Source organism: Phycodurus eques, chromosome 16 (assembly GCF_024500275.1).
Source record: "Phycodurus eques isolate BA_2022a chromosome 16, UOR_Pequ_1.1, whole genome shotgun sequence".
Taxonomy (NCBI): Eukaryota; Metazoa; Chordata; class Actinopteri; order Syngnathiformes; family Syngnathidae; genus Phycodurus; species Phycodurus eques.
The window spans coordinates 22190114-22210288 of NC_084540.1; the positions used below are offsets into that span (position 1 = coordinate 22190114).

The 20175-nt window shown below is 42.9% G+C and overlaps 3 protein-coding genes across 6 annotated transcripts; 2 read left to right on the plus strand and 1 right to left on the minus strand.

The window, feature by feature from the left end:
• The first annotated feature begins 700 nt into the window (after nucleotides 1-700).
• On the plus strand, nucleotides 701-10766 carry hgs (hepatocyte growth factor-regulated tyrosine kinase substrate). Of its 3 annotated transcripts, none has more exons than XM_061700887.1 (20): nucleotides 701-889; nucleotides 2468-2552; nucleotides 2624-2699; nucleotides 2856-2948; nucleotides 3385-3508; nucleotides 3704-3756; nucleotides 4336-4404; nucleotides 4520-4644; nucleotides 5858-5975; nucleotides 6091-6189; nucleotides 6279-6374; nucleotides 6457-6495; nucleotides 6616-6780; nucleotides 6913-7126; nucleotides 7196-7368; nucleotides 7982-8122; nucleotides 8371-8554; nucleotides 8625-8761; nucleotides 8850-9032; nucleotides 9800-10766. In XM_061700887.1, the coding sequence occupies exons 1-20, from the start codon at nucleotides 853-855 to the stop codon at nucleotides 9914-9916; spliced, it is 2328 nt and encodes a 775-aa protein (XP_061556871.1). In that variant the 5' UTR covers nucleotides 701-852; the 3' UTR covers nucleotides 9917-10766. The 3 variants fall into 3 exon arrangements, with proteins under 3 accessions (XP_061556871.1, XP_061556872.1, XP_061556873.1); XM_061700888.1 differs by having other exon boundaries at nucleotides 6916-7126; XM_061700889.1 differs by having other exon boundaries at nucleotides 3391-3508.
• zgc:103625 (methyltransferase-like 26 B) lies at nucleotides 10176-13362 on the minus strand. Its single transcript, XM_061700890.1, is given in 6 exon segments — nucleotides 10176-11071; nucleotides 12322-12389; nucleotides 12468-12527; nucleotides 12675-12837; nucleotides 13006-13073; nucleotides 13075-13362. Coding segments are annotated over 6 exon segments (603 nt in total). The 5' UTR covers nucleotides 13207-13362; the 3' UTR covers nucleotides 10176-10959.
• Nucleotides 13363-15445: 2083 nt separating this feature from the next.
• On the plus strand, nucleotides 15446-19808 carry mrpl12 (mitochondrial ribosomal protein L12). 2 transcript variants are annotated; one of them, XM_061700502.1, is made up of 5 exons: nucleotides 15446-15679; nucleotides 16607-16808; nucleotides 16897-16971; nucleotides 17977-18111; nucleotides 19158-19808. In XM_061700502.1, exons 1-5 carry the CDS (start codon nucleotides 15474-15476, stop codon nucleotides 19272-19274), a joined length of 735 nt encoding a protein of 244 aa, XP_061556486.1. In that variant the 5' UTR covers nucleotides 15446-15473; the 3' UTR covers nucleotides 19275-19808. The 2 variants fall into 2 exon arrangements, with proteins under 2 accessions (XP_061556486.1, XP_061556485.1); XM_061700501.1 differs by lacking the exon at nucleotides 19158-19808 and having other exon boundaries at nucleotides 17977-18983.
• The last annotated feature ends 367 nt before the right edge of the window (nucleotides 19809-20175 follow it).

Genomic DNA, 20175 nt, shown 5'->3' on the forward strand with positions numbered 1-20175 from the left:
AATTTACATAACATATTCCTATTTAAAAATCAAAATGCTTGTTTTACATCTCTACAACAGCAGCTGGAATAACACAATAGAACTTGATGATGCGCCTGAAAAACAATGAGTGCCCAGTGATCCGGGTGCCAGGTAGTGACTCATGCATGACCTACGTCAGCCTGGAACAAAGCTGATTGAGGCTCACTGTCGAGTACAGCAAGGCAGCCACTGTACAATTGAGTCATATTTAAAGTGACAATGGGCATGAAGGGTTTGCTGATGAATAGACGGTAAGGGCAGAGAGCACAGTAGACCAACACAGAATAAGTGTTAATCTTCCAACTGCGTAATGTCACAGAGGCTTACAGTAATATAATATTTAGAAATAAAACCTTTCACGTTTTTAGTTATTATTATTATTTTTATGAACACCTGGGCCTTTTACTGCATTTTTAACGTTGGTCATTACATTGGCACTTGGAGAGTATTTACTTAGGTGGTACTTGGTGTGGAAAATAGAAAAAAAATAGACATATCACTTACATTTACAAGTCTTTTTAAAATATAGACATAAAACAGAAGTTATTAGGTCTAAAATAAGGTGTTTGTTTATTTTTTGATGTAGTATTTATCGACAAGGGAAAGATTAGTGCTATCGATTTACGCTAGAGGGCGCTATCCCCTTTGGTGCGGTGACGTCTCTCTACCGGAAGTGTGAAGTGGGAAACAGCGCACAGCTGTGTGTTCTGTTCCGTGGCTACTTGACGCTAGCCGTTAGCCACTCAGCTAAAACGGTGAAAATAACAGCGGACGGTGAGTTCGGGGGAGAAACGCACACCTCGACAGCGACTTTCCGACTCTCGGTCAACCATGGGGAAAGGCGGAGGTACATTCGAAAGGCTTCTGGGTAAGTTACGAAGACGAAGTGGTCATGTTAGTTGTTGACGGTGTTAGCAAAAAGTGCGGTGTTTTTGTTAACCGTGTATTGTTACGAGCTGGCGCTCTGGCGCTGAGGCCAAAGCTAATTTTAGCCCGCCGCTAACACAATTGGCCCATGATGACGAAGGCAGAAATGAGCTCGCGCAGATTCATAACCGGCGGTACAATCGCACATTGTTTGTTTAAATGGCCGTTGCGCAAGAATGATACCATCATTTTTCAAGTGAGTTCCACTTGCGACAATCTTAACGGCTTGTTATCTGAACTAAGCGCATACACACCATTCCTCTCATATTGATAATAAACAAACGTCAACGTGACCACCAAAAGCTGCGAAACGCAATGATGTCACATTTGCCTTGTTTTTACAGGACTAGTCACTATAATCATTTAAATACGGTTAACTCAATACCTCTTTAGCAGTGCCGATAAGGTGATGATATTTATAAAAGCTATTCTACTGGTCCTAGATCCGATTGTCTGGATAGTTCACGGTTAGTAACGCCATAATGACTAACAAAATACAGTAGTATAGTAGACCTAAGTGCTAATCAAAAACGGGAGGTCTCCACAAAGTATGTTTGATATTTTTGGAGCTACTGCAAAATGCACTTCGTATATTAGTGCCTGCGCTTATATACAGGGGACAAACCACCTAAATAATGATTCAAATCAATTGTATTGCATATAAAAAGTGTTTAAAAAGTAACTTCATAAAGATTAAATGCAAATGTACTGAAGTTAAAAGTTAAATATAACTGAAAATGTCCTGAAGCAGTGTTTCTTTCACATACCAGTAGAGGGATGCTGTGTACCACACTTTACAAATCACTGGTCTGTTTAGTTTCTGCAGTTATTTTGCAGTACTTTAACTTTAATTAATCAATGAATACATCGCTTTCTAAAGTCAAACAACTGCTTCCTTCACTTAAGTATTTGTAGAAAAATAAGGTAAAATGAATCATTATTGTCATTTTGTTTGTTAAAACAAAAGGGTTTCACCAGGATCATAAACATCGTTCGTTCTGTATAGAGCACCTCATGTTTAACACGCTAGATAAAATCAGCAGGGATTATAAAAACCATTTTGCTTAAATAAAAAGTCATTAAAAACAATGCAGTTGTGGACGCGTCCGTGTGGAATCATCTCCAGCCGCAAATACAATAATGTCAGTAGTTTTCCATAAAGCCAATTAATTACATATCTAAAGTGGATATATAAAATGTCTACACCCCCTTGGTCAAATGCGTATTGGAGATTTTACTTATTATCGGTCCTGATTTCCAGTTATTTTAGTGGCTCGGGGCAGCCCGAGTAGTTACGCGACTGTAATGATTTTCAAGCAAGGTGGAATCATATCAAATATCATTAACACCCACCTTCTTCATCCTGTGAGCTCCCAATGCTATCGCTAATAACACTGCTGCGTCTTAAAATATAAAGAGCCGGCGACAGAGCCGTTCACTCCCAGTGACGATAAATACGGTATCAGCGATAATCACAATTTTTTGGTAAAACGTTTCATCTCTGTGATATTTTTTGCAGACAAGGCCACCAGTCAGCTGCTGCTGGAAACCGACTGGGAATCCATCCTGCAAATCTGCGATCTCATTCGACAAGGAGACACCCAGTATGTCACTGCAAATTTATTGTCTTCATCTTTTATTTGATCAATTCACTGATTTGTTTGTTTCCCAAAAGGGCTAAATATGCAATTGGCGCTATCAAGAAGAAACTGAATGACAAAAATCCACATGTGGCCCTCTACGCACTTGAGGTAAAATGTTTCCGCTTTAGTTCAAATTAACTGTGAAATGATTACAGCGTTGCTATATTTGAACACATCACATTCTGTTACTGGCAATGGTGCAACCGGTCGTGAGTTAAGAGAAGAAGAAAAAACAAAAGTAAACAACAGTTCCTTCCTCTTCAGGTCCTTGAGTCTGTGGTAAAGAACTGCGGGCAGACGGTTCACGATGAGGTGGCAAGTAAACAAACTATGGAAGAGCTGAAGGATCTGATCAAGGTGACGTGTAATTCCGGAATATACTGTATACATTCACCATCAAATGCATGTGATCTTAGCTTAGCTCAAAACTCCTCCTAGCCTGCAAACATTAAGGCGTAAACTGGCAAATATCGGATGTTCTCATAATGGTGTCACGTGACCATCCGCATTTTTTCCCCTTTTTTTTTCGTTTGTGTGTGTCTCAACTGTTTAGTGTGCCACTATTATGTGACAGTGGAACAGTTCTAAGTAACATAACATTTTAAACTATCATGTAAGTATAAAGAGTCCACTATAAAAGCACTACATACAACTAAAATTAAGTGAAAACCTGATTTGTGAATAGATTGTATTTGTCATTATTGTACTGAGCAGACAGACCTCCTTCGTGCTGTTTCGCTGTGCTTAAAAATGTGTGTTGTTTTTTTTTTTTATGTAATTTTCCTCGCGCCAGAAACAGACGGAACCAAATGTCCGCAGCAAAATCCTTTACTTAATCCAAGCCTGGGCCCACGCCTTCCGCAACGAGCCCAAGTACAAAGTGGTGCAAGACACCTATCAGATCATGAAAGTGGAAGGTCAGTGGCCGTGTTCGTGTCTCTCTAATAGCCGCACCATATAAGGCTAGGATGTAATAAGTTGAGTTAAAAAGAACATCCATTGATCCTGTGAGGCCTCTCTCAGAATTCTAGCAAGCAGATGATGTCACGATCACTGTGGAATGTTCGCTTTTGATGAATGTGCAGCGCGTGACAAACATTCTTCATCTGCAGGTCACGTGTTCCCCGAGTTTAAGGAGAGCGATGCGATGTTTGCAGCAGAACGAGTAAGATTTTTATAAATCTTGGGTCATTTATTTGTCATATAGACAGTAGTCTGCAAAAGTCTTAGGCCAGCACTAGGTTTGTTTTTTAATAATGAAGAACACTTTTCACCGCATTAATTTTGACATTTCAATACTTGTTGTTTTTGCCAAAATTGGATACGTCGCTGCTTGAATGAAATGGAGGGTGGGAATGGAATAAACACTCACAGGGGCTCCAGCTCCTGATGTCACTCACTCAGCCACGCCCCTTAAAGGCACACATTTAACACACATTCTAGTCTGTACTGTAAATACACTTGGTACAGCCAGTTATATTTTATACAGTTGTTGTTCCTTGTTTAAAATGTAACAATGTTTTTTTTGTTTTTGTGGGGGGGGGGGGCTGGAATGGATTAAAGGCATTTCAATTCATTCACATGAGTACATTGACTAAACTAGAAAGTTTAGTTGACTAAACTAGAAAGTCGAGGTAGCGTTGTATTTATTGTCTTGGTACTCATAAAGAAGCGACAAAGCTCCATGTTGTTTTGTACTGCATAGCCGACATAACAAGCCGCGTGTGTGCTTTTGTCCATCCAGGCCCCAGACTGGGTTGACGCTGAGGATTGCCACCGGTGCAGAGTCCAGTTTGGGGTGATGACAAGAAAGGTAGGCGGGGCCTGCCTGGAAATGGGACAGTTCATTCAGTCGCCAGCGCCTGCAATATTTTTATGGCCCACGTGCTGAGCCCGACCTGGATTGCGATCTCTCTTCCTTTTCAAAGCACCACTGTCGAGCCTGCGGGCAGATCTTCTGCGGCAAGTGTTCCTCGAAGTACTCCACCATTCCCAAGTTTGGAATCGAGAAGGAGGTCCGCGTGTGCGAGCCCTGCTTTGAGCTGCTGAACAAGTGAGTCCCCTGAATATGTGAATACAATAAAAGCACGTCCACATTCTTGTACTACTAGCTAGGAGTACAGGTGGTCCTCGGTTTACGATGGAGTTCTGTTCTTATGGCGGTAGGTAAGCGTTCTTGCGCTGGGTGACCACGTATTCTTACACCACTGCGTAAACGAGTCCATTGTGCGCCGTTCTTCACCTCAAAAAGTAATTAGTAAACCGAGGACCCCAGCATTAGATTGTATGCATGAGGATAAATATTATGATGTCCAGTGGGGCTGCATTGTGGTCCCCATTAGCAAGGATTCTAGTTAGCAGTCCATCATACTGAGCTGAGTACCCCCCCCAATATTTTGACCTTTCCAAGTAGCTAATGAAGACATCCAAAATGTTGTTAGCAGTTTGGCAGATTGTGAACACTTCTTCAAAAAGGAGGTCAAGTGTTTACGTCAAGCTGTTTATTGCAACGCTCTACTGGAAAACAAAAGAGAATTCCACAGTGTGTAATTAACCAAACCACATAATTCTGCTGTACAAAAAGTGCGCAGGCTTAACGCTTTTCACAGAATGACAAACGCCACGGTGATGAAATTCGCATCAATGTCGTAGAAGTCATCACCCTATAAGCAACTTAGATTTGAACACAAACGTTGCAGCAAAACATGTAGACAGACAACCAAAACTGACTCTTATTTTTTAGTTTTTTTTACTGCTGAACTTCGTTGTGCTAGTCTGTGTATTAAGTATGTCGGTATTATACTTTATACTACACCCTGGTGGCCTAGGTGCGCACAGCAGAAAGAGCAACACCAAGTTAATGTAATCAAGCATCAAATGATAATGCATGTGATGGCCTTCTTTACATTTTATTTAGAAATGTTATCACTGTATGTTTTCCAATAAGTCCAATAATGTAGAGCTATCTTTTTTATAAAAAAAAAACAAAACACATTACAAGCATTTTTCGGGGGGACTGGAACCGATTATTAGCATTTCCATTCATTTCAATGTGAAAGATAATTGGAGTTATATGTCAAGGCACCGCTGTACTGGAAACACACACTAAAGGTAGATTTTCAGTGGCTCGTTTTACAGGATTTTATTACATGGTGCTGGTCTGCGTCATGTCAGCGGACGTTGCGCAACTTCAGATGTTTCCAGTGTGCTGATTCACGAGGTTGTCTGTCCTCCCCCCGACCCCTCCCCTCCCCTCCCCTCACCAGCCACCCTTCCCTCTCTCCTCCGCTCAGGAAAGCCGAGAGCAAGCCGGCGTCCACCGGTACCGGCGGTGCCGAGCTGCCGCCGGAATACCTCACCAGCCCGCTGTCCCAGCAGTCACAGGTAAAGGCTCGTAGTTGACTGGCACATGGGCTAATTGGTCAACGGGAACTGCGTGGCACAAGTGACTTGTACTGCTAAGTGTGTACAATTTCAAGTGTTTCCTTTTGGTGTCCAGATGCCTCCAAAAAGAGATGAAACAGCGCTGCAGGAGGAGGAAGAGCTGCAGCTGGCCATCGCACTCTCCCAAAGCGAGGCCGAGGAGAAAGAGAGAAAGGTAGGTGCGCGTCGCCGCGCACGCACTTTAAGTTTCTACAGCCTGATGATGGACAACAGTGTGTAACAAAGCCGAGTGTGCACTCGCAGAGGCAGAAGAACTCGTACACCGTGTATCCCAAGGCGGACCCCACCCCGGTCACCTCCTCAGCACCCCCAGTCAGCACCCTCTACACGTCCCCTGTGGTAAGATGTGCTTCACACCCATATCTTGATAATCCGCTGTGGTACTTTTGTTAACTGAATTAATATGAACGCTACACTCTAGAATTCCTCTGCTCCGTCAGCTGAAGAAGTCGACCCTGAGGTAAATTCATGTTTGTTACTTGGTTTCTTAATACAGTGGTACCTTGGCTTACGAGTGCCCCAACTTTCAACACTTTTCGCCGTTTATTGAACGCGGCTTACTATAGTGACATGGTTGCAGCTGGCCCGTTACCTCAACAGAACGTACTGGGAGAAGAAGCAGGAGGAGGCCCGCAAGAGCCCCACACCCTCGGCGCCGGCCCCCGTGCCATTGGCCGAGCCGCTGCCGCCGAGCAGTCAGCCTGTCGAAGCGCACGTGCCCACGCAGCCCGTCAGCATAGTGGAGGTATGCGCACGGGGGATGTCGTACAGCAGGGGTCCCGAGCGTTTTTTTGCCAATACTCTCCGGCTGCGCTGTATCTTATTGATCGACGTGACGTGACGTGACTCTTAACCTGCCCAATATGGCCGGCTCCAGCAGCAGTACCAGAACGGCGAGTCGGAGGAGAACCACGAGCAGTTTCTGAAGGCCCTGCAGAACGCCGTGACCACTTTCCTGAACCGCATGAAGAGCAACCACATGCGCGGGCGCAGCATCACCAACGACAGCGCCGTCCTGTCCCTCTTCCAGTCCATCAACAACATGCACCCGCAGCTGCTGGACATCCTCAACCAGCTCGACGAGAAGCGGCGTGAGTGATGTTGGAATTAGTTTTTTTAGGGGGGCATGTCCAATGATAAATAATCTGCGGTACCTGCAGTGTACTACGAGGGGCTGCAGGACAAGCTGGCGCAAGTGCGCGACGCTCGTGCGGCGCTCAACGCACTTCGTGACGAGCACAGGGAGAAACTGCGCCGCGCCGCCGAGGAGGCGGAGAGGCAAAGGCAGATCCAGCTGGCGCAAAAACTGGAGATCATGCGGCAGAAGAAGCAGGTACTGGATACAGTTATTGGATAGGCCACACGGGATTTGAAATAAAGCAATCAGCATGTGAGTAAAGTGCAGAAAATATGACATTTGGGAATTAAAGACTTCATATCTTATACAGCGTTGCCTCCAGTGTTAGGGGCTCAAAAGTATTTGGGCAATTAAGATTGTAAATATACAGTCTCATTCATAATTATTCAACCTACATAGTGAATGAGGGGAAAAAACAGGTGCTTCGAGATAAATTAGAATATTCTGGAAATGGAATTTATTCAGTAGTTCAATTAAAAAAAAAGTGAAACTGGTAGTACTTTCATTACACACTTCTTTTTTGATAATGGTCGTCATTATTACAGTACAGTTGAACTTGGCTATATTTTGCAAATAAATGTCATTTAGCATGGGGTTGATACTGTAGCAAATGTAACAAATGCAAAGCCTTTCCAGAGGGAGGAAAGTTGAAATTTGGTGCACTGCACTTTGGATTTTCATCCAGTTATTTAGAATGACGGTATTACTGACAATTACCTCAATTGTCCAAAACACTTTTGACACCCTGGAAATGGGAGGGAAATGCTGTCATTCCTAAAAAGCAAAGCTCGTATTTTTGTGGCTGTAGGAGTACTTGGAAATGCAACGGCAGCTGGCCATCCAGCGCCTGCAGGAGCAGGAGAAGGAGCGCCAGCTGCGTCTGGAGCAGCAGAAGCACACCATCCAGATGAGAGCTCAGATGCCCGCTTTCTCTCTGCCCTACGCACAGGTCAACACGCACACCGAATTCACAGTCCTAAGTGCCTGTTCTCAGTCTCTTGCTGTCAAAGAAATGTAAGACGATCATATCCCTTTGAGGAAATGAATGGGAGACTCACTCCCTGCCTGTTGAAGTTTCCTGTAAAACTGACCCACAAAACAAAAGCGGATTTAACATCTATTTAAACAGCAAAATGTTCAACCAAAGCATATGCTTTTGTCTAAAGAGAGTCTAAAGGTTTCCGTGGTCTTTTACAGATGCAGTCTTTGCCCCCAAACGTATCCGGCGGGGTGGTGTATCAGCCTGGCGCTCCGCCCAGCTACCCGGGCACCTTCAGTCCAGCCAACTCGGTGGAGGGTTCCCCTATGCACAACATCTACATGAGCCAGCCGGGCCAGGGCGCGCCGCCGCAGTACCAGGCCATGCCCACTGGTGCCGCAGGTAGCGCGAGGCGTCACTTTTCAAGTCGACTTGATTGGTTTCTTATGGATTTTGTCTTCTGCTTGTACAGATCCCAATATGGTGAACGCATACATGTATCAACCTGCTGCCAGCGATGGACACCCCGCTCCGCCTCCAGGTCAGGCCCCGCCAACCACCAGTACGCCCTACTCCAACTACCAGCCCACACCCACGCAAGGCTACCAGGTCTGCTTGCCCTAGTTCAAATCAAGGCTGTTTGATTCAAATCAAACTAAAAGATGTGCTTTTTTTGTGCTCTCTCTCTCCTGCGCAGAATGTGGCGTCGCAGGCCCAGAGCTTACCCCCCATGCCCCAAGCCGGCCACACCAACGGCATGGGCTACATGGGCTACCCGCCCTACAGCATGCAGAACATGATTTCGGCACTTCCGGGGCAGGACCCCAACTTGGCCGTCCAACAGCCGTACATGTCCGGCCAGCAGCCCATGTACCAACAGGTCACTTGCTTCTTAAGACTCTTTTACCTCTTTTGTTTGCAGGTGCAACGCCTTGTAATGCTTCGACAGTAAAACGGTGTTAGCTTCTGATAACCGGCACATGCCAGAGATGCAACCATGTGAACATTTGCAATTATCGTGACCAAAATCGTTATGATTAGAGATTATCTTGCTAGCGCCAAAAAGAAATCACAGATACACACTGTGAAAACAACAGAACAATGTATTCAAAATAAAAACATAAAAACAATCAACACCATAAACATATACGTGAACACAAAGCAAAATCCAATCAAAAATGTTTATTCCTCATCAGGCTCCTACAGTCTGATTAGTGTCAATAATAAAAGTATAATTTCACCTGTTACAATATATTGCTGGCGTTGGCCAAAACCTCCAATGTCCAAATTTGCTCAATTTCCTATTTTTCCCACAAATCAATAACTTTTTAGTTTTAAACTGTACTTGGAGCATTTCTGTTGCGGGGCTCAGTTGCTTGGTTTGCGATGGGCCTGAAGCACCAAACCCTTCTTTAAAATTTGACGGTCTCCACTACATTTATAGTTGTTGCCGACAGCTGTTAATCGACAACCTGTCACTGAGCAAGCATGAAATTTAGCGCCTTCTGTTTGGAATATTAGTTTATCAGACACTAAATGTGCCGTAATTCTTTATCCTTTGTGTATTTTGAAGAATGTCAGACCTTTTTAGGAAGATATTGGGGAATTGTTAGAAATAGTTTTTTCTTCTATATATCCCTCCGCTAGGTGGCTCCCCCTGGTGGCCCGCAGCAACCGGCTCAGCAGCAGCAGCAGCAGCCGCCGCAGCCCCCTGCCCAGGTGGTCCCCGGCAGTGCGGAGGCGCAGCTCATCTCTTTCGACTGAAAGCTGCTGCTACTTGCTTGTGATCAGGCCTCAAACACTACTACTCTCTTACACTCACGCGCACACACCTCCACCTCACTGTCATGTCGTGGCAATGTGAACTAATGTGATGATCTTTACGTTAGTGTGGGAGTGGGTGACACTGCAAAGGGGTGAGCTATCCCACATCTCGTTACCGGTTCCTTGTATTTCCTCCTTCACAAATAGTCTCTTATCAATGAAATAAGAAAATACTAATTACAATGGGGGGGGTAAAAAGACAAAAAAAAAAAAAAAAAACGCATTGATTTTTTAAAAATTGTATTCCAGAGTGGAGTCTGTCTGAACACTTTCTTTTTTGACTGAGAGGTGTTAATAGAATTTTGTGTGTGTGTTAAAGGAGAGGAAGCACAGTGAGAGGCTTGGAATGAACAGCACTAACACGTCATCAGTTTCACAGCTTAACATTCCCATTGCTGGTTCCATCCTCTTCTTCATCCACACCAACTAACATTGTATCTTTTGGTTTGGCCTTTCCTCATCGTGAATTGTTTGCGATTATTTACAATTAGCTGGGAGAAGATTCACTTTTGTGCCACTGAAGCCATTCCCTAATATAATCCGATCATTCATTTTATCCACATGGTGACACCTCTCGTGTTGTATGCATCAGCTCATCTGCCTCCTTTCTATGTGCGAGTGCGCTCGACGTGCACGAGGGCGAGTGGAAACGCCGCATGTAGTCCATCGCCGATCACCAATCGGCGCTCTCTGTAACTTTGTGGTCCTTCTTTACTCTATCATAGCCATCTGTCTGGCTTGCAAGTCATTTTAAATTTATATTTAATAAATAACTGGTTCTTATTGTCCACTTGGTCCATTTATTTTTTTTTTCCCCCTGTCATAGGGCTTAAAAACAAAACATTTGGATCGTTGCACTTTTATTTCTTGTCAATAAAGAGTACAGTGATGCGTATGTCTATATTTTTCTGAAGATGAGACATTTGTAACATTCTTCCATCTCTGCCTGTATGACAAAAAGACAATAGTTTTGTCACTACTTCTTAAGCAGCGTCGTGTGCGTATACGTGTCTAACCATCCTCTCCATGCGCATCCCGTTTCCGTAGGCCAGCTGTCGGAGCACGTCCACGTCCGGAAGTCCCCACTCGGGATTCCTGAATGACAGGTGGCGGTACTGGTTTTATGATATTGGACCTCCTGGGACTAACAGCCCACACCAACTACGGATGACGTACACTTCTGCCCATGTCATAGTGTTACGAGCAAAACAAATTTATTTATATAGCGCATTTCATACACAAAGTAACTCAATGTGCTTTACATGATTAAAAGCATTTAAAAACAGAGAAACAAATACAATTAAAATGGCATACAGTGCAATAAATATCATTTAAAAGTGGAAATGCTCTAAAAAGCATTTTCACTTGGACTTAAAAACATGCACACTTGGGGCTGACGTCACTTCTATTGGCAACTTATTCCATTTGTGTGCAGCATAATGGCTAAATGCTGCTTCAGCTTGTTGGCTTTGGACTCTGTGCTCCACTATTTGACCTGAACTCAATTCTAAAGGTGACTGGGAGCCACTGTAAAGACTTTAGAATTGGAGTAAAATGCTCTGATCTCTTTGTTCTGGTCAGAACCCGAGCCGCAGCATTCTGAATGAGCTGCAGCTGTTTAATGCTCTTTGTAAGATGTTAATTCGATTTATGTTGGAAGAGCTGAAAGGCACATTAGCACATGCTGAATTGCACATAATGACACTTGCAAGGCTAACAATGCATCCATTTTCACTCCCACTTGGCCTTTACGGATTCTATTCATTATCGCTAAAATTTTATAATGCATGTCAAAACCTCTTTTATTTCATCACGTTTAATTAAATCCATTAAAAAGTACATTGCCTTGATGAGTCATTGAAAAATTGTGCCTTTTAGTGCAATGAGTTACATAACCAACAAATGAATAAAATATTTGAAAACTAGTAATTTAGTCAATATAATGACAAAAAAACATTGAGTATACTTAAATAAATGAATGCACATTTAAAATGGGACAGGAAATAGGATTCAGAAAAGATTTTATATTTAAATGAATGCACATTTGGAATGAGACAGGAAATGAATATGAATTCAGAATATTAAGATTTAAATTGATGCCCATTTGAAACCAGTTACATTTGGAGCTTATTTCCCATTTAAATTAGTTCGCATTTCAATACATTAAGTAGGTTTTTATGTATTTTTTTTTTACTTTTGAAATGTTTTATATTTCATTTTGCCCTAAAAACAGCCAGTATATTATCTTAAAATATTACAATACACACCAACTCAAATCTGTCACCTGGTTAAAATGCACACAAACAAGATGCAAATAACCTGGAATAACTGACTGCTAAACTTACACTTTGCGAAGCTCGTCATCAAGGAGTTGGTTGCATGGTGGCGTAATGGTGCCGTTAATGGCGTACGCCTGGAAAATGAACCAGCGACCACAAAAGTGAATTTAGCTTTAAAGCCCGCTTGGGAAATTGTGCGGTGAGATGCGTACCCCGTATGTCACCAAGAGACCATTTTCTTCGATGACCTGACCTGCCCCGTTGAAAACACCCTTGAAAAGTCAAAAAAGAACAAAAAAGACAGCATGAGCATGCAAAATCCACGGAGGAAAGTCAACGGCGAATTTCGAAGCCAGAACTGTGAGGCAGAAGTGCTAAGCACGAGCGAAAATCAGATGCGATGCGTCATTAGGGCCTACCTGTGCTGTCTTGAAGGTGCTGTACTGCAGTAGGTTAATGGCAACAATGACGTCACAGGAGCCACGAGGGACCCCCGCCCACTTCTCCCAAGGTTCGCTGGCATCCAGGCGCACAGGCGGCAGAACCGTCGTCAGGTTGGTGGCGGCGATGTACGCCCTGATGCTGCATTGGAGGTATCGGTCCAGTGCCAGAAACCGCCAAACTTACACGTCAAATTAAGTTCAACTAGAAAGGTTGCTGAGCATTTTTGGATCATGCGGAAATGTCTCCCCAAAGCCCAATTTCCCTCATTTTGTGGAAACAGTGTACACATACGCATCTTTTTCCTACCTCTGCCGGGCCTCCTCCTGGATGTCCGACGGCTGCCAGGTGACGAAGGGCATCTTCTGGGCGAAGCGGAATGACGTGCTGCCCGGTTCCTGAGCCCAGCTCCAGGGCGAAGAGCTGCCGGTGGGACTGCTCCTCCAGCGCTTCTTGCGGCACCGAGCACACTTGCTCCCAGTTCCTCTCCGCCTGAGGAGACAGCAGCATGGCCCGCGGCAGCAGCAGCAGCAGCGGGAGCCCTGGGGTGTCTTCTGCTGGCTTCGAGCCTCTTCAGATGTCCGATAATAACGGCGGAAGCGGCACGTTGACCCAGGTCAGACGTGAGCGGCGACAGATGGGACCCAGATTGCCCGCTTAAGAGGATTCCCTTACACGAGCACGGGAGGTCTGTTGTCTGGGAGAAAGCCGATGTGTCACTGCTGCTAATTTGCATAATAACCACCCCACAACAGGTTTCTATGCCCGTGACATCATCAGCTAGGCCGGGTGAAGATCCAGAGACACTCTCAAGCGACGGCCGTCGAACGACACTGAAACACTATCGGGCAGAGGCGCCGCCATCGCCCCCGAGCTATCATCGAAAAGCCAAAAGGTAGGCAAAGCTGCACTGACTTTTCTTGGGTTGCCCTGAATACCGCTAGCTTCGGATCAGCGGCGCATATCTGATTGCTCATATTGTCGTGGAGGCAGCGGTGGGGGGTATTTGTGTGTCTCCATGTGCCACATACACACAGCGTAGTGTGTGAAGTGCTGCATCCGCGAGTTGACATCATTGAAATGAAAGGATTTCATAGAAACACATTAATACAACAATGAATTCTTTTAAAGGGGTTTCTATTAAAAGCATTTATTTGAATGCCTTCCGTGAATGAAATCTTTTATTTATAAATTTGAAAAATATGAAAAAATACATGGACTAATAAAACAAAGTAATAATTAAGCTTTTTTTTTCAAATTAAGTATTTTTGAGGCATTAGCTTTGGAGGCTTTGTTTTATGAATAAAACAATTTGTTCAATCCTAAATATTTTAATTATAAATATAACTTTTAGCATCCATAAAACAATGTAAAGATTGGTCTTATTTAATTACAGAAAACATTTCGAGGATTTATCTTTCGAGGCTTTTTTTTCATTAATCTATAAACAGAAACCTTCATGTATAAAAACCACGCGATAATTTAAAAATTATTTAATAATTACAAATATTTTAGACATTCTTTCACATCACTAAAAAGTCCTATTTCAGAATAGTTTTTCAATCAAATATTTTTGGAGGGTTTACCATCGTAAGGCTTTGTGAAATTAATAAATGTTGCGAACACAAATCATTCGTGAATAAAATAATTGTATCGTTCGTGAATGATTACAAAAATTTCAACATTTGCATCATTATTAAAAAGATGACATATTTGATAAAACATTTTTGTAACGAAGTATTTTGATTGGTTAGCTTTGGCAGCTTCAAAATATGGTGCTATTTCTGAATTCTCGCGAGAACACGTCGCACCGTGAGGTAAAAATGAATCAGCACTTGAATGTGAATGATCATTCCAGAAAATGTTGCTGCCATTTTTTTTTATTGCAAACGTTCAAAGCAGAACGAAAGAGTCAAGAGTGACTCGAAGCAGGCAAAGACACGCTTGCTGTGGCCAGTTGGGCACACAACCTCAATGCTGCCCATCAAAGTGGCACACTTGGACTTGTTGATGGTCTTTTCAGCAGACTTGGAGCCCAAAGACACTTTACACGTGTAAGAGGCGTCCGCGTTCCAGTCGGACGTCTCCACGGTCAGATAGCTGCTGATTTTGTAGGCACCAACTACGGATGACGTACACTTTTGCCCATGTCATCGTGTTAAAAAAAATATTTCTTTCTACATTTTGCATGTTTCACTTTTAATTGTGTCTTGATATAAAATACTTTGTAGCAGTTAAAAATAACTTGCATAATTTAGACTTTCATGCAAAACAAGACCCAAAAAATGTAGTGTGTGATATGGTTAATATTTTGGCTTCTTCTTTAAGTGTGATATATTTTTACCACAAAGTATCATATATGTATTTTTTACATTGACAGTTATCTTAGTAATCTAAAGACAATTGAAGACATCTGATAAATCACTGTTTACACATTCTATATAGAGATTAAAAAATCCATCACTAACAGCGATGAGGCTGGTATTTCAAAATAATAAAGGGTCCAAGATTGATCCCTGTGGCACCCCCCCCTAACAAAAAATACTGCATTGATTGGATGAAACTCCATTCAAATAAACAAACTGCCTTCTATTATTGAGGTAACTTGATTAACCACTTGAGGGCAATATCCGAATTTCGTTTCAATTCATTTTAAAAATGAAACTTTTATCGTCAACAATCTTACCCGAGTAACAAATAAAGCAACAAAAAAAAAAAAACGATACAACAAAACAGTCCACTTGGTCCAAGCGGTCACCCGTAGTTGTTCGCAATGCATGACGGGTAGGTCAGCCTCATTGAGGAGGGCGCCATGTGCTTTTGAGGCTCAGCCGCTTGTAGAAAACAGCGACTCGATTACCAGCAACGAGGCCGCCTATCGAAGGGCAACAGCGGGACTCGAGGACCCCGGAGCACCGCTCAGCATGCTCTGCGCCAGACGCTGCCTCCGAACGGCGCTGCGGGCCGCGGCGAGCCTCCAGCGGTACGTTTGCACTTTGCATCGCTGCTAGCCGCTTTACCGAACGGCGTCCCGGGGCGGGAGGCGCGCGGCTTCCGACCACCGGCTACCGGATACCGGCTGGTCAAGGGCACCCAGCAGGTCGGCCGCTGACGGTGCAGCCTCGGCGTGTAGTTGACAGTAAAATCAAACGTTACTCCTCTGACTTCCCATTTTAGTCAACAAGAATTACATTAGCTATTGAGCAACAATGAATGTTAGCTCTTGTTAGCATGGTTGAGTTGTTGTTCCAATATGCGTTTTAATTCTTCAACCTTTGCCGTGTGTAGTTTTGTGCCCTTATTTTTCCACGTAGTACTACATTTTGCACATATTTGGTGTTATTTTCACCCCCCTTGTTTAAACTCTTTCTGCTGTTGACAGTCAAGGTCACGCGTCTGCTTAATGGGGATGCTAACGTCCTGACACAAAATGGTGAAACGACACATTTATTGTTCATTAAGGACAGAATAGCTGTTACTTTTCGGTTGTTGAATAGTGACCATCAGTACTTTTAGATTTTCAGGTGGATTAAAAAAATAAAAATAAAAGGGGGTTCTACGTGGTGGGCAACATATCACAATTTGGGCACATATTTAAACACACAAAAAAAAGTATGTACTGAAATAATGATGATCTCGTCTCAATTTACTCAGATTTTTTTCTTGGTGTGAAAACCTGGGCTTGTTTAGTTTGTTTAGTTTAATACAAAATATATATATATATATAATTCAGTTGAATGAATGGCGACAGGTGAGGTCATTTATTTGTAAGTGTAATGTTGTAAGATTAGTTTGAAATGATACGAAAGTGTTTTGGGATCATAGTTTGCGGTACACTTGCGCTTTAAACAATGAATGCGGGCAGGTGGCGGTCCACCGAAGTATTTCAACCATGTGGCGTTCTCCCCAGGCAACAGCTCGAGCAGCAGCAGACGGCGGCGCGGCGCGCGCTTCGACTCCTCCGGACGAGCGCCGCCGTGCGCTCGGACGCCCTCGTCGTGCCGCCGCTGGACGGCGCCCCCAAACGGTACTCGCCCAAAATCCAGCAGCTCGTCAGCGACATAGCCAGCCTCACCTTGTTAGAAGTGTCGGACCTCAACGAGCTCCTTAAGGTAACCCTTTGACCTTAACTACCTACCTATCCAAACAACCGATCATACCTCCTTTTAATGTTTTTTTGCAATGCTCCACTGGTGACAGAAAACGTTGAACATCAAGGATGCGGGAACGATGCCGATGGGGACGATGGCGGCATCAGCTGCTCCCGGACCTCAGGTAACATACGGTTCGCACCCGAGCCCGGTTCAACTCTGTTGATGACCCAAACAGCAGCACCTAAACAAACGGTCTTGCTGATAAAGCAAAAAAAAAGTGCCGGACACAATGCGGAATTTCTCGAGTGGTACGTGAAAGAACACAAAGTACAAGACGTTTCACGACATTTCATACAGACATGCTGTATTAGAGTCAATGAAAACTGGTATAAAAAAATGAAGGTAGATGAAAAATAGTTCAGAATTGAAGACAATTTACAAGTGCAGTGCATTTAAGATCCTTCGACAAAGTACAGTTCAGTTTTATTTCACGTTGAAGTACAACACATTTGCATTTCATCTATCGTTTATTCTGGTACAAATTGTTGTACTGTTATGTCGGGACGTTTCTCACTTTTTCAGACCAGTACAAGTATTCACTCTTGAGTACTCACTGATATTGAGTACAGATAGCACTAGTACTTTTTCTACATAAAATTGTAATTAACACAATAATAATAATTGTAGACAAAAAGTTTTTTCTTTCTGACATGATGATTCACCCATGTCGAGCTGCTGAGGTGTAGCGCCAACTACTGGCGAGGAGTACTCACTCCATGTCAGATTTATTATTATTATTTTTTTTTTTGCCATAAGTATCGGTGGCTGGTATCGGCAGCCTTCGCGAGTACCCGATTCCTTGAAAAAAGGCCAGTAACGGCACGATACCATTTCCTAATTTTATGAGCAATACATTTAAAGTGAATATTGGTTTAAGAACAGTTGTTTTACATTTTATTTGATGTATTTAAGCGCAGTTTTAATGTTCAAACCATACGTACAGTAGTACTACAGTGGCTTAGAATATTAAATATACGTTTTGCGATTACAATCTGTCTCGTTTCTCTCTTATTTTGTTTTGAACGCCACTTTGACTTCGCTTCCTCTTAAAATGCCTGCAACTAAATTCCCGCGGCATCTGTAGTTGAGTAACAACAACAACAAAAACAAAAAAAATGTCATTTAGGCCGCGGAAGAGGAGGCGCCGGTGAAGAAAGAGAAGACTCACTTCACCGTCAAGCTGACGGACGTCAACGCGGCCGAGAAGGTGAAACTGATCAAGGAGGTGAAGAACTGCATCCAAGGCTTGAACCTGGTGCAGGTAGGTCCCAAACTCTCAGAGTGCCAACCTGCTGCGCTGCTTGCACGTGTGCACCGCAAACTCCACAGGACAACAAGCGCCAACAATTCTCGATTCCAGCAGAATTTTAGAAAATATTCATTTCGGTGAGCATCAGAGGATGAATGTGTGCACCTTTTCTTCTGCCTTTTTTATTAGAAATACATTTTCAAAGTGTGGTTAACTTATTTTTACACCTGCATTGTTGTTATTGTTTTTAAACTAACACATCTTATTGTACACTTGTATGACAGCTAAGAACATTCCCACATGATAGGATGCCACTTATGAGTGTTAGGGTTATAGGGTTGTTAGGGCTTGTATGTAGTGCTGCAACTAACAATTATTTAAAAATCAGTTAATCTGTTATCTTTTAAACTAGTGAGTCGGATACAGAACTTTTTTAATTTCTATCCTTAAATAAAAAAAAACAACAATTTCAAATTGACGGTGCGGAAATTGCACAAACATAAATTGGTTATGATTCAGTTCCTGGTTTGATTCGTAAAGTCAGAAAATTGGCAAACATATCGGTCGTTGTTTTCCAAAGTAAAAGCAGATGTTTGCAAATGTCTTATTTTGATTCAACACAAAACTCATTAGTCTGCTTTCATGGAGGACAAGAGAAATGGGAGAACATTTATTCGTTCGTACATTTTGAGTTAGTCTGCAAACAATCGATTCTCACACTAGTTGTCAATTTAGCTCTACTTGTCTGGCAGTCCAAAAGAGCGCTTTACTGTTTTTATGCTTTAACGCCGTTGACCTTATTTTTGCTTGTTATGAGAATTCAAAATGAAGTGAAATAAAGGCCATCTTTTTTGTGTCTTATGAAGGCCGCAGTTTGACCCTGACGCAGATTCCATTCCATTATTTCCTTTGGGGGGTGGAAAATAGTTTCCAAATCCGTAAAAAATGTTTCCGTCCCGGAACGAATTCTGTTTGACTTTCCAGGTTGCAGATTGAAATTCGCGTCACTCTTCGTGCTGTGTTTTTTTTTTTTTTTTTTTTTCTCCCGTCGAATGCAGGCCAAGAAGCTGGTGGAGTCCCTTCCTCAGGAGATCCGCGCCAACGTTTCCAAAGACGAGGCGGCGAAACTGAAAGCGGCTCTGGAGGCGGCAGGCGGCACCGTGGTCCTGGAGTAGACCCGGACCCCCTTCCCTTCCCCTCCCCCCCATGCACTTCGTCCATTAGAATTTTTGTACGCGACAAAGGAGGCACGAAGAATGAAAACGACCTTCCCTCGTCTTTAGTCTCTCGTCAGCGTCGGGGCGGAACAAGTCAGACTGAACTTTTTACAAAGAAGCGCCCGACTGCGCCCGCTGGCGTGCCGCGTACACGGGAAGAAAAGCGCCTCTGGTCGGCCGAGGGCACGGTTGAGTTGTCGTCGCTGAAGGAATTGTTGTCATTAAAAGATGAAATATAAACTCATTGTGCTTTGGTGAGGAAATGCACAGCCACTGGCCACACCATTAGGTACACCCGTGCGGCGAAATCAAACCACAACATTCAAGAGTGCGCTAACTGTTCGTTTGTTGTGAAGGTTGCAGTTCACAGTCGTGCGCAACATCTCAGAGGAAACGCGTTCAAATTTTTGGGACCCCGAAAACATTTTCTACAAAAGAAGTACTGAAATATTGTTTGTAACTGACAAGTTAATCCATAAAATATTTTGTTATTTGCATTTTGAATGGAGTATTTTAAAATTTTTGTGAAAAGTATTTTTAAATATTTGCAAATTAAAAAAACTTAAAGGTGTATACATATTTAGTAACATTTTGATTTGGCGGCTTTAAAATTATATAAGCGGGAGCTGCATGTTTTGAAAATTTGAATATGTAATGATTTCATATAATTTTTTTTGAAGCCCTAAATTAAATGCAATTCGGTACACGTTTTCTAAAATATTAGTTTCAGCAGCTTTTCAACAAAAATTGGAGACATGCATTTAAAATCTTGAAATAATTGGATCTCTTTAAAGATTGACTTAAATCGGTTTTAAATAAATGACCATATACACGGTGAGTTGAGTCTTCTACGCATTGG